The sequence below is a fragment of the Helicoverpa armigera genome, chromosome 14, assembly GCF_030705265.1.
Source record: "Helicoverpa armigera isolate CAAS_96S chromosome 14, ASM3070526v1, whole genome shotgun sequence".
NCBI lineage: Eukaryota > Metazoa > Arthropoda > Insecta > Lepidoptera > Noctuidae > Helicoverpa > Helicoverpa armigera.
In genome coordinates, this window is record NC_087133.1 from 6327919 (window position 1) to 6342349 (window position 14431).

General features: G+C 35.4%; 2 protein-coding genes across 3 annotated transcripts in view; one reads left to right on the plus strand and one right to left on the minus strand.

The window, feature by feature from the left end:
* LOC110378828 (trans-Golgi network integral membrane protein 2) overlaps positions 1-14431 on the minus strand; it is a 160185-nt gene that overhangs the window by 135888 nt on the left and 9866 nt on the right. The window lies entirely within an intron of this gene.
* Positions 6-14361, plus strand: LOC110378831 (uncharacterized). Of its 2 annotated transcripts, XM_064037839.1 has the most exons (11): positions 6-498; positions 1006-1098; positions 4029-4141; positions 5991-6078; positions 6659-6738; positions 7045-7185; positions 8836-8940; positions 9851-9983; positions 10326-10384; positions 11021-11260; positions 11341-14361. In XM_064037839.1, the coding sequence occupies exons 1-11, from the start codon at positions 398-400 to the stop codon at positions 12627-12629; spliced, it is 2442 nt and encodes an 813-aa protein (XP_063893909.1). In that variant the 5' UTR covers positions 6-397; the 3' UTR covers positions 12630-14361. The 2 variants fall into 2 exon arrangements, with proteins under 2 accessions (XP_063893909.1, XP_063893910.1); XM_064037840.1 differs by lacking the exon at positions 1006-1098 and having other exon boundaries at positions 8-498.

Genomic DNA, 14431 nt, shown 5'->3' on the forward strand with positions numbered 1-14431 from the left:
TCTTTAGTGAGTGAGTGAGCAGTCTGTACACCTCTTAGTTAGTAGTCTGTGATTGCAATTTTGCATCTGTGTCGATGGATGTGCTTTGCTTTCGCTTCTCTACTATTTTTAAATAATATCGAAATAATCCAAGTTAAAGATTTTAGGAAAATAAAATAACTTGTACATTCTTTTAAATATATTAAATGCAACTCCGTGTTTTCGGTTTAATATTTAACTCAGTTTATGCGGTCGCGTAGTCAAGTGCCCTACATTTCAACACTTTTTATTCAAATGGAAGAGAGTTGTGTACATATAATGTTTCTGTTTAAGGGAGTGACTTAATGTTGTGTTTGTGATGGAATACTTGTTTCGAATATCGTCCGGTCAGATAGGCATTGATTGAGAAACTCTTGTTATGTATACTTTAATAGAAATAGCTCTAAGTGTGGGGGTGCTCGTCACTCTCGTTACTGTACTTTCAGCATGTGTCTGTGGCTGCAAGAACTCCAACCAGAAGTAAGTGGATATTCAGTTAACCCGAAGATTATTTTGCAATTCATACCTCATTAAAAAAACTCTCGTATTATAGGTACATAGCCTAAAGAAATCTTATAAGAATCATTTATTTACACAAGATTTTTGAGGCCAAAATCTTTTAAATTGATTATTGAGTTATTTAATGTAATTATTTAGATTGACAAAATTAATATGAAATGCAAATTATAAGCATATTTGTTCATTAACTTTGTATCATATTGGATATCATTAGAAGTACATAGAATAATGTGTTTAGTATAAATTAAACTTTATAGTTGAGCTGCATTATTCGTCCATTTACATTAAAATTACTCCATAATAAACATCATAAAGTGCTGTTGTTTATGTTAATAATACTTGCATTTGTTTGTGTATCATAGAATTTAGTAATGGAATGCAAATTGAGATTGTTTTAGACGTATTGTAGAAAAGTGAGTCATTTAGCAAGCAAATGTACTTAAACAATAATATTTTTACATTTAACAGAAGTGAGTTGGTCGGTACGGCCGGTGTGGTCAAAATTCGTTTTGATGAGGAAGCCCCATCTCCAACGCCTACCACTCCGGCCTCTATCAAGCGGTTTGTTATAGATCTAGCATGACCTAGACTAGACATACCTAACTCAAGGGCTAACAAAATGGTCTAGATACTTAACAATTTAGAAAATAATTTAATCTGGAATTTTTAACAATCTTTTGTTGTATTTTAGCATTTGTGGATATAGTTTGATTTAACATCTACTTATATTAAAATAAATGGGCATTTTATTATTAACTGTCTAACAAAACGTATCAGGGTTATCTAAACTTTTCCCCTTTATAATTATACATTTACCATGAGCATATTTTATATTTATTTTAAGATCCTATTAAAAAAACAAAATAGTTCTTCATAAACCCTTCCTTGTTTATGGAGAACAATGAAAGGCAGCTTATATTTTTTATGTGTAGTAGTGTAGCAATTTTTTATTTTGCGTGTAGAGTAAATACTTTTCATACTAAACCTTCCAAAAAACGTTTATATAGGAAGTAATTTTCAAATCGGTTCAACTCCATTTGTTAATAGATGGATGTGAATTTTGAATCAATGAAAATTACCTTCCAATGTGTTGATTCAGTAGATAAACTATTTATTTGCCACTAAAATTGTAACTTATTAATGTTTGTGATTACTACTATTACTACCAACTTTCTTATGTTTCCAAGCACTTGTTCTATAATTTCTATTATAAAAACTACAATGCATGTTACAAAATAATAGGTTAATTGCATGTATCATTTAATCAACAGTTAATGGTTCTTGTTACAAGTTGTTAGTCATTTTCTGAGTCAGTACTTTAATTGAATAGATTGTGTGCTCTCTGTGTTCAATTATTTTAATGTGTCTGCTCCAAAATAATGTTGTTTTTACTCTGTTGGAGTAAAACAATGTTTACTGGTTGCTCTTCTCAAGTTTCGGGTATACAAATTGGAAAGTAACGAAAATGCGTCACGCTACGATTAGGTGACTCACAATTCGCTATCGTATTTTTATAATAAAAAAGGTATAGGTATCTGCAGTTTGGCTCACTGCAGTGAAACTCGCGTCTAAAGTAAATCGTATCGAAACAGTCTATCGGCAAGGATTTGTAGTAAATTCTTTTGTGACTATTTTAGTAGTAGGTACATCTAACCGAATATCTATTTACTACTGAAGGTAACAACATGATAAATAAATAATAACTTAAGAATAGAGTTCCATGTAAAACTATCGTATCCATGTTTGGCCACATATCGCTCTTTTTGCACTGACAGAAAACCTGAAACTGCGATGCGAACACAGCGTCAAAATTTGAGCATTCGTTCCGACTTCGAACTCGCAGCGTACCTATGAAAATGCGTACCCGACTTCGTGTACGTTGGCACATCTAGTCTGTACATAGCATTCTAATTTTTCTCGAGACTGAGTAGAAGTTCTGAATAAGAGATGCGTTATAAAGACTTACAGTCACTGAAATAGCCCATTGGATAAGAACTTCGAAGTAGCAATAGGGCCAGCCATATAGCACGAAGCACTGATGGTCGAACGGGGCAGAAGGTCCTCGAGTACCCACATGCTAACATAACGTTGACCGTTACCAGCGAAGCAGATCAGAGATACTAGTCGGTCAGTTGATCTGAAAACTATCACGGAAGCCCTTTAAGAAATCATTTTAGGCATACAACGTGTTTCTATCTACACATTATAGGTATTACTAGTCTTGCCAGACTATAGTCTATAACACCAAATATTTGCACCCAATCAAAGAATCGCCTCTCGCAGAGTAACTGCATATTTGCAAATACGGCAGTAGACACCCACCCATTGCTATAGCTGTAGCTGGTATTAGATTAGCACAATTTTCCAAATAAGGCGAGTCAAGGATGGGCTAATGTCTACAAAGAAGTTGTAATTATTCCATTGCTCTAGGCTTTGTCCTGCTTTCGCATTTAATTTTCTCAGAGATTCATCAAAACTCATAATCAATTGCATATCTACCAACTGGAGACACCAAAGTACACGTACACGTATTAGAAAGATTTGCACACCGATTAAGCATCGCCTAATTCACGGCGATAACTGATGAAACCACAGTTTCCTAAAAACTAGCAGAAACTGAGTAGCTAAGCCTTAAAAAGTCTGATGGTATAATTCTCCGCATGACTCGACTGTACTTACATTAACCAATTTATTTCATCACTTTCCTGGATGTACGCGCATGTTTACATCCTTACCTAATTATATTTATGGACTTACTAACACACGTAACTTTTTCTAATTAAACCTCGATGAGTACCTGAACCTGTTCTCTATTAATTAATTATTAATCCTTCGTGGTTCTACGGACATGATATAGATTCGATAGATCTATGAAACGATACGCGTACCATTAATGGACCATAACTTTTTTATTTCGTATTAGCATTGACCTAGAACTTTACATTGTTCCGAAATGTTGTAACGGCGGTAGTGGTGTAGCGGCATTGTGGCCTTTACAACTTGAGACTTGCGTGCATCACGCAAAGTATCCTGCTTTGTTTTGAGTTGATACGGAACTGTCTTGTTATGAAAGTTTGTCCAACATTTTTAGACCCTTATGTACAAAACGTTTTCAGCATGCAATGCATATTTTTTAAGAATAGGCGCGTTTGGCTGAAAATCTGTTGAAGCCCTTTGGGGCAACAAATGTTCATTTTACCATGCATAGATCAGGATCGGCAACTTAGTTATTTTTTGTGGGATTTCTATTACACAGAAGACTAAAGTAAAAATATCAAACAGTAATTTTAAAATGGCACCTAGCCTGACGAGATTGTTTTTTGTATACGATATTGTTTAAAAGGACAAGAACTTCTGTTAGATTAGTTCGGTACTTTCTATCTTATCATTATTATGTTTTCATCTTTTTAGCCTCTAGTTTGTTAAAATAATAAAAAATACAATGATAATACTTAGTAAATATATTACTCATGTTACCCTCTCATTGACAGAGCATCTACTCAAAACAGTCAGCGGAGTTTGCCAGAAATACCGCATGCGGTCGGAAGACCCGACAGTGGAGACACCGCGTCAGAAATTTACGCCACCGTCAACTTGGATGAAGGTAACCTGTTCTAGAATGCCAGTAATTAGCTTCTAATTACATTGCAAGACATTGCATTTGATTGATCAATGATGGATATGTATGAATCGATTAAACTGCTTCACTGATCAGACATTGAGGTGGTAACGTGTAACTAATGCCGATGTTCCTGTGCAAGTGAAAATACTGCTTTCAAAATCTGCCCATGAGGTTCATACCAACTGTCATAAGTTATTAGATAAACATGTTGCGGTGTGACCTACGAAACCTCGACACATACCACACGCAAAAGGTCGCCGGCGAAAGTATCAGCAACGAGATGAACTTGATGTTCAAAATTGAGATCTATGTCTGTTGATTTAAGTGCCAACTTCAAATGATTTTAGATCCTTTGTTTGCAATTCTTACGAATATCAGGCGTCTGCAAACTGTAATACATAGTCTCAAACCTCCGTGACGTGACACTAAAGGATTTAATATTTATTATATTTTTTACAGCCATGTAAAAAACTTAACCTGTTGCACATTACATTGTGTTACTGTTAATTAGCCATGAAGTGTATAATTTATTGTGTACTTAGTACTAAAGAAACCAGCAATTACAAAGTGTACTACAAATTGCTTAGTACTTAGGTATTGTTTGTCAATACATTGCTCAAGAATCATTCATATATGTATTTATTAGTTAATTAATAGCCCTTAAAAGAGAACACAGACAAAAAATTTACTTACTGCTTATTATTATTTATTAAATATATAATTTTATTGATGAAAATCCAGGGTTTAAAATAACGGGGTATATATCTACTTCTATTACGTCAAGTATAATCACCATAACACAGATAGGTGCAGTCGGAAGCGGTCATAAAATGTAGAACTGGTAATGCAACCTTATTAATGCATTCATTAATTCAGACGTGATCAGGAGTGGCGTGATTGACTATAAATACATATACTTTGCTTTCATATAATAAACATACCAGACGTTTGTCTGATTAATTAAATATCGGGCTAGACTAGATACCTACCTACCTAGCTTATTTTGGTAGGTCAAAAAATTATTATAATATTTGGGTTAAGTGGAGCAAAGGACGTTCGTTGGTTGGTGCTCAGGTAACTTATGCTCAAGGGAGTACTATATTTTGTTACAGTATTACTTAATTATACACGTGGCCATATTGTGGGAACTATCACGTCATCAGAAGTACTCAATTATCTCATAAATTAGTAACAATAGGATACAATAAAATATAAGTCATATTTTACCCATAACAGCATATCCATGTCGTGTCTATTGTATTGGTAGATAGTTAATCGTAATTATTGGAAACCTGCAGTTAACATCCCATTGTAATTCAAGGAAAACAGTACAGTTGTAATTTATATGCAAGGAGCTAATAATAAAATACATTTCATTTACATTTTCCTTATACTAGCTTATTTTAAAATATGTTTTATGAATAAAATAAAACAACACAATGATACCAAAAATACAAATAAATACCTAAGCAGGTACCTACCAAATGCAAGAATAGTAGCTTTACTCAAATGAATAGGTATCAGAGTAGCATTCCATTAGCAGATTATAACTCAAAATTAATAGTAGATATCTACTCAAGGCTTTTTGATAAAAATACCCGCATAATTGAGCGATTTATCGAACTTAATTAAATACACTTAACGCATTTCAGTACGGTGGCTATTTGTGGCTACCGTGCGTCGGTTCATTCATCAGATTATGGAGATACGATCAGAACATTATCGGCGCCAAAATCCGGTGGTATCGTACAAAAGTGCCGGCACTCGGAACTGACGATAATTAGTTTGTAATCGGTATGTGTTTCTAGTAATCAGTGTTGTTTATCTGCAGGTGACAAGACAGTAGCGACGGCGTCCACGAGCCGGGACCACCCTTACGAGCACGCCTACGCCAAAGTTCAGAATGAAAGCCATAATATGTCAGTATAACATTTGTCTTACTTGCCATTTACACCCCAGGGGCCGTAATTCTACAAGCGTGCACGGAACGTGCTCGTGAATTTATGAAGCAAATGTTAATTATATGTACAATACACTTGTCGATTTTCTATTCACACATCTATCAATGCGCCTATTTCTGGATGCGTCATCAATTCACAGATAGACTGCTCTTTCTCTAGTCTTCAGAAAGTCATAAAATCGCACGAGTTTTTTGCGAAATCGATAATTTTATGACTATCCCAACTGGGTGCAAAAAATACAACAGATAGCATACCCTAGAATTTTCAGACGTGTTTTCGAATAAAATTATCACAAAACAAGCAATTCTGCTACCAATACTGTTTCGCAAAAACTTGTGAATGGCCCACGGTGTTGGAAAATCGATCTGAGAGATACCACATCAAATTGAGGCGTAAAGTTTCTTAAAAAAATAATTAGATCACGTTCAAGTAGTACTCCACTTGACATTATTTAAATGCAGTTTCTAAAAAAATATGCCTTTTTCTGATATCGATCTTCTGTTTCTATCCACCAATATTTTATTTTTGTCTGTTGCAGTCTGGTCGAAGTAACGACTGATGAAACACCTGAACGGGAAATCCAAATAGATGAAAGGGAAGTGGGACAAAATCCTGCAGGTTTGTATAAACTTTAAAAACATTATAAATTGTAGGTACTCGTTTCGCAAGAGGAAGACATAATTTTGTAAGCTAACTATTAGCTTATTACTATGTAGTTTAATGTACTCTTTTGAAGTATGTACAAATAAATGGTAATCAGTAACAACAATAAAAAAATATCTAAATTGTTTTGCCTCATACTGGGAATCAATAATAATCAATAGTGCCGATCAAAATCGAGATCGAATCACATAATCGATCTCGATAATAAGCGTAAGTGGAATAATTTGCTATGAAATTGTGAGAAATAAGCGTTGTTTTCAGAATCGGTGGTAATATCGGCTTCGGTGGCGATAAGCGGGCAGCTACCTTCGAGCCAGGAGTTGCCTTACATCACGCCGCCCTCGCCTCGGCCTAACACTGACAATACAACACATTTCAGCGGGGATTCTACTGACTCAGCAAGTATGTTCATTTCAACCTATCTTGTTTTGCTACTAAGTTTCGTTAAGAGCCTATGCATAGATGCACACCACATTTTATATCCTACAGATTAGTTTGTTGTATAGCGACGACGGCGCGAAAGAAACGTGGTCTAAATAGGCCTTTCGATAAAATAACCAAGACCCTGACATAAAGGGCACGAGGACAAAACGAGCTCGAAGAGTTTTCGGGGGATTATTTTTCCGTCCCAAATGTCGGCCACAACCTGTCAGTTTGACATAGCAACGACCAGAGAAAATATTCAAAAAATTATCAGTATAATACCATGTAGGTTGTACCACGTGACGTCGAATGGTGCAATTCTATTGGTCGATATTTGGGTCGGAAAAATAATCTACAGTATTAGTCCGTTACCCCTTCTGCCCCATACAAAGTGGGTCATAGATTATTTTATAAAAGACGAAGAAGACTTTTTGATTTGAAAATACATCGTATATGCACCTAGATACGAGTCATAATCGTCATGATTATCGATGTTAGAACGTAAACTGCATAATTTTAAAACCTTGTCACTGTTGATATCCTTATTGCATGAAGGTACCAATGAAAATAAAATTGCCTTGACAAACTGTCTATGATCACTAGACTTGTATTTTTATTATTATAATTTATTCATTTATTTCACTTCAATATGTGTTTATGCGTATGTTTTGTGTAGATGTCCGTGTAGATTAGAAAGAACACAAAAAATGCATTATTGAATGATAAGATTCGGTTTTGGATAAGTTAACACATCATATAGCACTACACAAAAAAATTTACATGAAAATAAACCTTATCCCTCGTCTATTTAAATCTATTTTACAATGTTTTATTATGTAGGCTAAAAATACCATAGAATTTAATTTAATTAATTTACCGTAAGCAATTCTGCGAAATCTTGAAATGCATCTGAATTGATAATATTCTATTTATTTGTGGTGACGGAATAAGGGATAGGTGAAATTAAATTAATCAAGAGATAATTTAACCATCCGCATTCCGGACAACAGAATACCCGGTGCAACTTATTTGTAATATGGGTCCGATAGTCACTTGGTAAATAATTTAAATTGCATTTCTTTTGTATTGTCATGATTCAGTAAGATAAATATTATTATTCCAGACGATGAGTATCTTTATGATATGCATGACCCGACTGCAAAAAGTCATAAACCTTATCCATGCCTTAGTTTTTTATCACTACGATCTATCAGTTATTGACCCTCAATAACTAAAATTAAGACTGTTATCGTTCCGAATTGTTATTGTTCTTCAAATGAAGACAGGATTGTTAAAACGACTAGAGAGCAAGGAAAAAAATAGGGTGACTGAAGAACGAAAGGCTTTAAGTGATAAGGATCGACCCTGTCTACTACGGCAGGAATTATTATTTAAGGATTTCCTAAGGCCAAACAAAGGAAACTTGTAAAATAGAATTTAGGGTATTATTATGAAAACCGAAGGAGCCGTAAGGAGGTAATTTTTTTCCTAAAAGAGAGTCTATTTGTCATACTTGAAATTCGTAGTAACGTATCGCGCCAAAAACAAATATATGCAACGAATTGTTCAGCATTCCTTTATAACACCTTGTAGAACAGTGCAGTAACTGTTTATTTTTTTTTGTTTCAGAGGGCTATACAAGCATATCGGTGCGAGAACCGCTGAGTAACATTCGTGCTCAGAGCACCAAGCAACCATCACAGCCGCACTATGCCACAGTATCGGATGACTCTGGTAAGATAATACAGTTTTTAACACGCCAATAATCCCAGATTAAAGAACCAAATATCATTATTTTCTTGGACACGATGGCATTCTTTGTTTGGACAATTCGCAGCAGATTTTTGTATGTCCAGTGTTTGACGTAATCAAAGATTAACACTTACTAAACTTGAACGAAAATTCCCTATTAGAATTCTACACTTATTGGCAGTCAAACTTTATTACCAATTGCATATTAGTTGCCTCAGTGACAGGTGACATACATTTTTCAAAGAAATATGCAATCTTTTATCGCACAATGCCTATCTAATCGCCATATGTACTCTAATCTATAAAAAGAAATGTAATTTACTAGTTGGATTATAATTTGGTGGTTTCCCCTGTGCATTTAAATATTAGATATTACGATTACTAGAAAATACATTTAGAATTTCCCCATCCAATCGATGTTCCGGCAGATAAACCGGACGTAACATGTTTGCTTTAATCGGAATTTTATTGATAGATATAATTACTATAGGCAATTGATCTATCTTGCTATGATAAGGGTTACGGTTGCAGTTACGGCGCCTACCGTTTGGCTATCTTGATACATTGTTCAAGACAACATAAAAATTCTGTCTATTATTATAGTCATTATCGGGATAAAATACCACAAAATGCCTTTGGGTTTCACAGTAACGGATTGTTTCTTGTTTGTCTTGTGTTTTTCTATACGTTCGATATTATAATTATGTACCTATCTATATAATGCGCTATATTATAATCCTGGATTTAAGGTTCGTGCAGCTTGTTGTTGTTTCCTTTATGTCTTTAAAGGCCACCTGGGTCTTAATATTCCAAATGGTACCTTCAACCGTTTTTGAGCAACAACATATATAAAATATCTTTTAATTAACAAAACTAATTATCGCATAAACAGATGAGATGTATGCAGCGATCGAAGAGGCGAGCGTGGGTGAAGGTTCGGATACGTACGCTCAGATCTCCACCGAGCCTCGGCGGCGGGACCCCACGCCCGATCTACTGCATTCGGACCCCACTTACGTCGCTAGGTAACCATTTTCTTTTTTTCTGAAGATAAATCTCATACAGGATATTGAAAAAAAATGTAACAAAAAAATATACAACTTTTATTTGGATATTTTCTATGTCTAAAAGAAAAGAAAATAGTAAAATAAAGTTTTCCTGTCCCCGTTGAAAAATATTAATGGGTTTGGAAGCCAAACGCCTTCATTTTAATAATACCTATCTCAAATATTCTACACCATTTGTTTTGAGTGACACATGTTACAAGCACGTATTAAGACATTTGTTTGTTGTTCAGTTGTTATCCAGTAATACTTTACGATGAATTTAAATAACGCTTTTGTTGTATTGTTTTGTAATTTGCGTAGACGCAGTGCTCCGCCCGATGTTGGTGCTTCGACTTCTAACGCTACACACTCCAGACAAGGTACAGTCAATAATTTTGTATTATTGCCAAAAATCAAGTAGGAGTAATATTTATGAATTGTTTTAATTTATTTAAATAATGAAATTACATGAATTCATTTTCTGACTTACATAATATATTGCGTTGAGCATTGCAAACGTAAAGTAACAATTTCAAGTGTTAAAAATTACACGAGGTTTTAAAATTTTTAGACGCCAGGTATAATCTCAGTACCTACCAACACTGGATTAGACTTAGTAGAGGAATATCTTAATGTCATGTGAGACATATTGGACGATAATCTGCGTTAGGTAAGGTCCGCCAGCCTAAGGGTCAATTCCCACTGGAAGAGCAGCGGCCGGCAGCGGCCGTAAGAGCACGGATAAATGTAAGAGCGCGGCGCGGCGCGGCCCAGCGCGGCGCCGCGCGGCCCGCCGCGCTCTCGCTCAATCCCTTGCATTTACGGCCGCTGCCGGCCGCTGCTCTTTCAGTGGGAATTGACCCTAATTCTCACAAAGAACATAAACATTATCTTTACATTACTACTAGCCTGTGGTTGACGGATTTTTGTTGCATTCCATTATAAAAAATATATTTTCGTCAAGTCCCTTAGTTCCTTCCGATAAGCTGGATACTAATGAAACAAATATCCACCAGCATCGTCATCATCATGTTCGAACTCAACGGGAGCGTTAGGCTCTCCGAAGCCTGAGAAGCGACAAGCCAACTCGCCGCTGCCGCCGCCGCCCCACGCCACGGCTTCGCACGTGACGTCACACGTCACGGTGCACGCGCCGCACAATATGGCGCATGTGACGTCACACTCGTCCGCACATGCGGCGCCGCGACAGCCCGCCATAGAACAAGCACAAAGACACCAGAGGATGTCAAGTACAGGTAAATACCTACTGAAAAAATATTCACAGTTTATTATTATTTCTCATGAATTTCCACTTAATCATAATGATCTTTTCCAGGCGATCTACATTTCAATCATGACAAATTACGACGGAGTCTCAACGAAAAACACCAACGAAATAGTAGTTGCGTCAGCTCGTCCGATTTTTACGGTTGCAATTACCCAGTCGAGAAGCCTCGGATGTTTAGTACTAGTTCCGGGGATTTGGTAAGACCTCTTGTTGCTAGAGAAATGAACATCGATATCGACCAACGTGATAGTCAAACTGACAATCTGTACAATTCTATCGACGGGCCCGGCTACAGTGACTATTCGTCGGCAGATGCCAACACCAGTTTAAATTCAGATCGACGTGTCACTGAGAGTCCTTCACGCAACGTGGAAGAGATGTATGCTAAGATAATGAAGAAATCTAAAGGCAAACCAGAGGAGACGGCTAAACGGTCAAAAGATTTCACTGGTGCTGATGCCGAGCCACATACATCGAAATACCGAGGCGATGATCCAGGGTACGAAACTATAGACCGTAAAAAATCTATCAATCATGGATACGAAACCATTGCGCACAAAGAGCGGAAATCGTCTCAAAATCAAGATCCGGGGTATGAAACAGTCAAAGATATAAGCAAAGCAGGACCAAACTCGAACTTTTCAAATAATAACTTATTGAAACTAAATCATCTAGCGGTTGATAGTGGTCCTAACAGCATAGTCAGCAGTGATGCCGGTTATGAGCATATTTCTAAGACTGATAATAACGCTTCAGATTCTGATCCGAATTACGAAGTGCTGAGGAACCAACCGCCTACTCCACCATATGCAACGATCGCGCCAAACTACAAAGTGCAACCGACCTACTCCACGGTCAATAAGAAACCCTCCAAGTACAATAACTGGCCTGCAAACAATAACGAAGAACCCACCCTCGAGCCCAATTACGAGTCAATGCCTCATGATCCCCTCTACAACACGGGAAGTGAATCAGATCCCAATTATGAATCAGTTCGTCCCAAAGACCCCAACTACGAAAGTGTGAGCGCACAAGATCCAAATTATGAATCACTGAGATGCAAAGACCCCAAATACGAGTCGGTTCGATCGAAGGACTCGAAATATGATTCGGTGCGCTCCAAAAAGGATCCGAATTACGAAAGCGTGAAGTATTTTGAACTATCGAAGACGGAACCTCCATATGAAAAGGTTAACAACGAAGCATCCGGGAGTAGTGTGGAGCGGTCTGACTCAGCAGCAGGATATGAGAAGATTAGTGTACCAAACAGAAGCGAGCCTAAAACCAGTATTAATAACGGAGGGGACGCCACCGTCAGTGATTACTTTCAAGTGTAAATGTGCAACAAAAGAATATTATATATGACTTTGTTTATAAACATTATTACACACGAACACAAGTGATTTACATGAATATTTTTTATTAACAGTATTCACGTAGGATTTTGAGATTGAGTGCTTTTTATTTATAAAATTTTAATATTTTAGGGACTGTATACAGCACCTCAACGTTAGATATAATAAGTAATATCTTCCTTAGGTATCTGTGATATAATATGTATGTTATAAAATTTTTGATTTTTGTTTTTATTTCCGTAAGATTTTATATGAGCATTGATAGACATTATTTTATTCTAAAGACAAGAATAATTTGTTACGAAATCTCCATTTGATAGTGTGTTCATTAAGTGTTATTATTTTCTACACTTTGATATTATGCTGATGATGAAATGTATTGTATATTGCATGTACAAAATGTAGATTGTACATATTTTTTTTTAATTTTAAGTAATTTATGACTAACTTTATTAAGAACTTTTTTTATCGAAAACGGATTGTCTTCGCGTTGGTCTTGGACGAAACAAAGATATTGTAACAGTGTTATATAAAGGTGTTGATTCATCGCAGAATTAGAGCTGACTCCAGTAATATTGATTGTTTTTTATGATTTTTGATAAAATTTTGTTAAATTCCTTACAACTCGTGCAAACATGAAATATTCCGTGAAGATACAATATTTACCTACTTAGGAAAAATAATAATTTGTCAAGGTTTACTTTCGTTTCACAACACCTTATTATAACACCTGTTTATGTAGGAAGTGACCAAGTTAATGGAGCCTGCATTTTAGCTTAAGACTGCCTTATGAGTTTGATTAAATTATTGCTTTTTATAAAATTAAACGTCCTTTGACGAATTAAAACAATTCAACACATGAAGTAACATTTGAAACATTTTGTTTTATTGTTAATTTTGTTATGAAGTAACTGTTGTAGTTTAAAAATATGTATTAACGTTCATTTTATTTGTCTAAGTTTGAGAATAGCAAATTATTGTAGTAATTGAAGTGTAATTTTGAATTCCAAGATACAAAAGTGGGTATTTTAGTAGTTTATTTTCTGTTTGATAAGAGATATAAGTACCTGACAATATTATTTAGCGATTGTGCTCTGTCCAACGAATGTTAATATGGTAATGTGTGTGAATGCACCAAACACGTGGTTCTATTAATTTATTGTATTTATGCATGGTACGGCTGGTACTTATGTGTTCATTCGTTAAGATTAAGATTGCGGGAGCCTTTCATATCGATTTTTGGATGATGACTCGCCTCCGGAATAACTTTGGTGCATTCAAATATTGTCTGTATTACCTGTCCTGCCCTCGAGCTTTCCAAACTCATTACTTTCCATTTAAGACTTTTGTAATAGTATATAATGCACTGAGATAGCAGTGTACACAAACCCATATTATTAACACATTGTATCTATATTATCAATACTACTGGTAAACTAAATAAATATGTAATAATTTATAACAATTCTGTATACACTTTTACTGTGCTTAGGTAAACTTATATTTAATTTAAGTACTATTCAGATAAACACTGTAATGTCACTTCACATACCAATTATATTACCTATTTGCTAACCTGTATACTTAATAGACATTATACAAATTAATATTATATATCAATATATTCAAATAAACTTGAAAACATTCCATCGTACTAATAGATCAGTGACTAAAAATACCTATATTTAATGGAATAAAGTATGCCATATAAAAACAGCTTTTTTAATCAATAAGGTGGCTGCTACCTTCTACAAGCCTTGAAAGAGCATAACTACAGTCAGGCC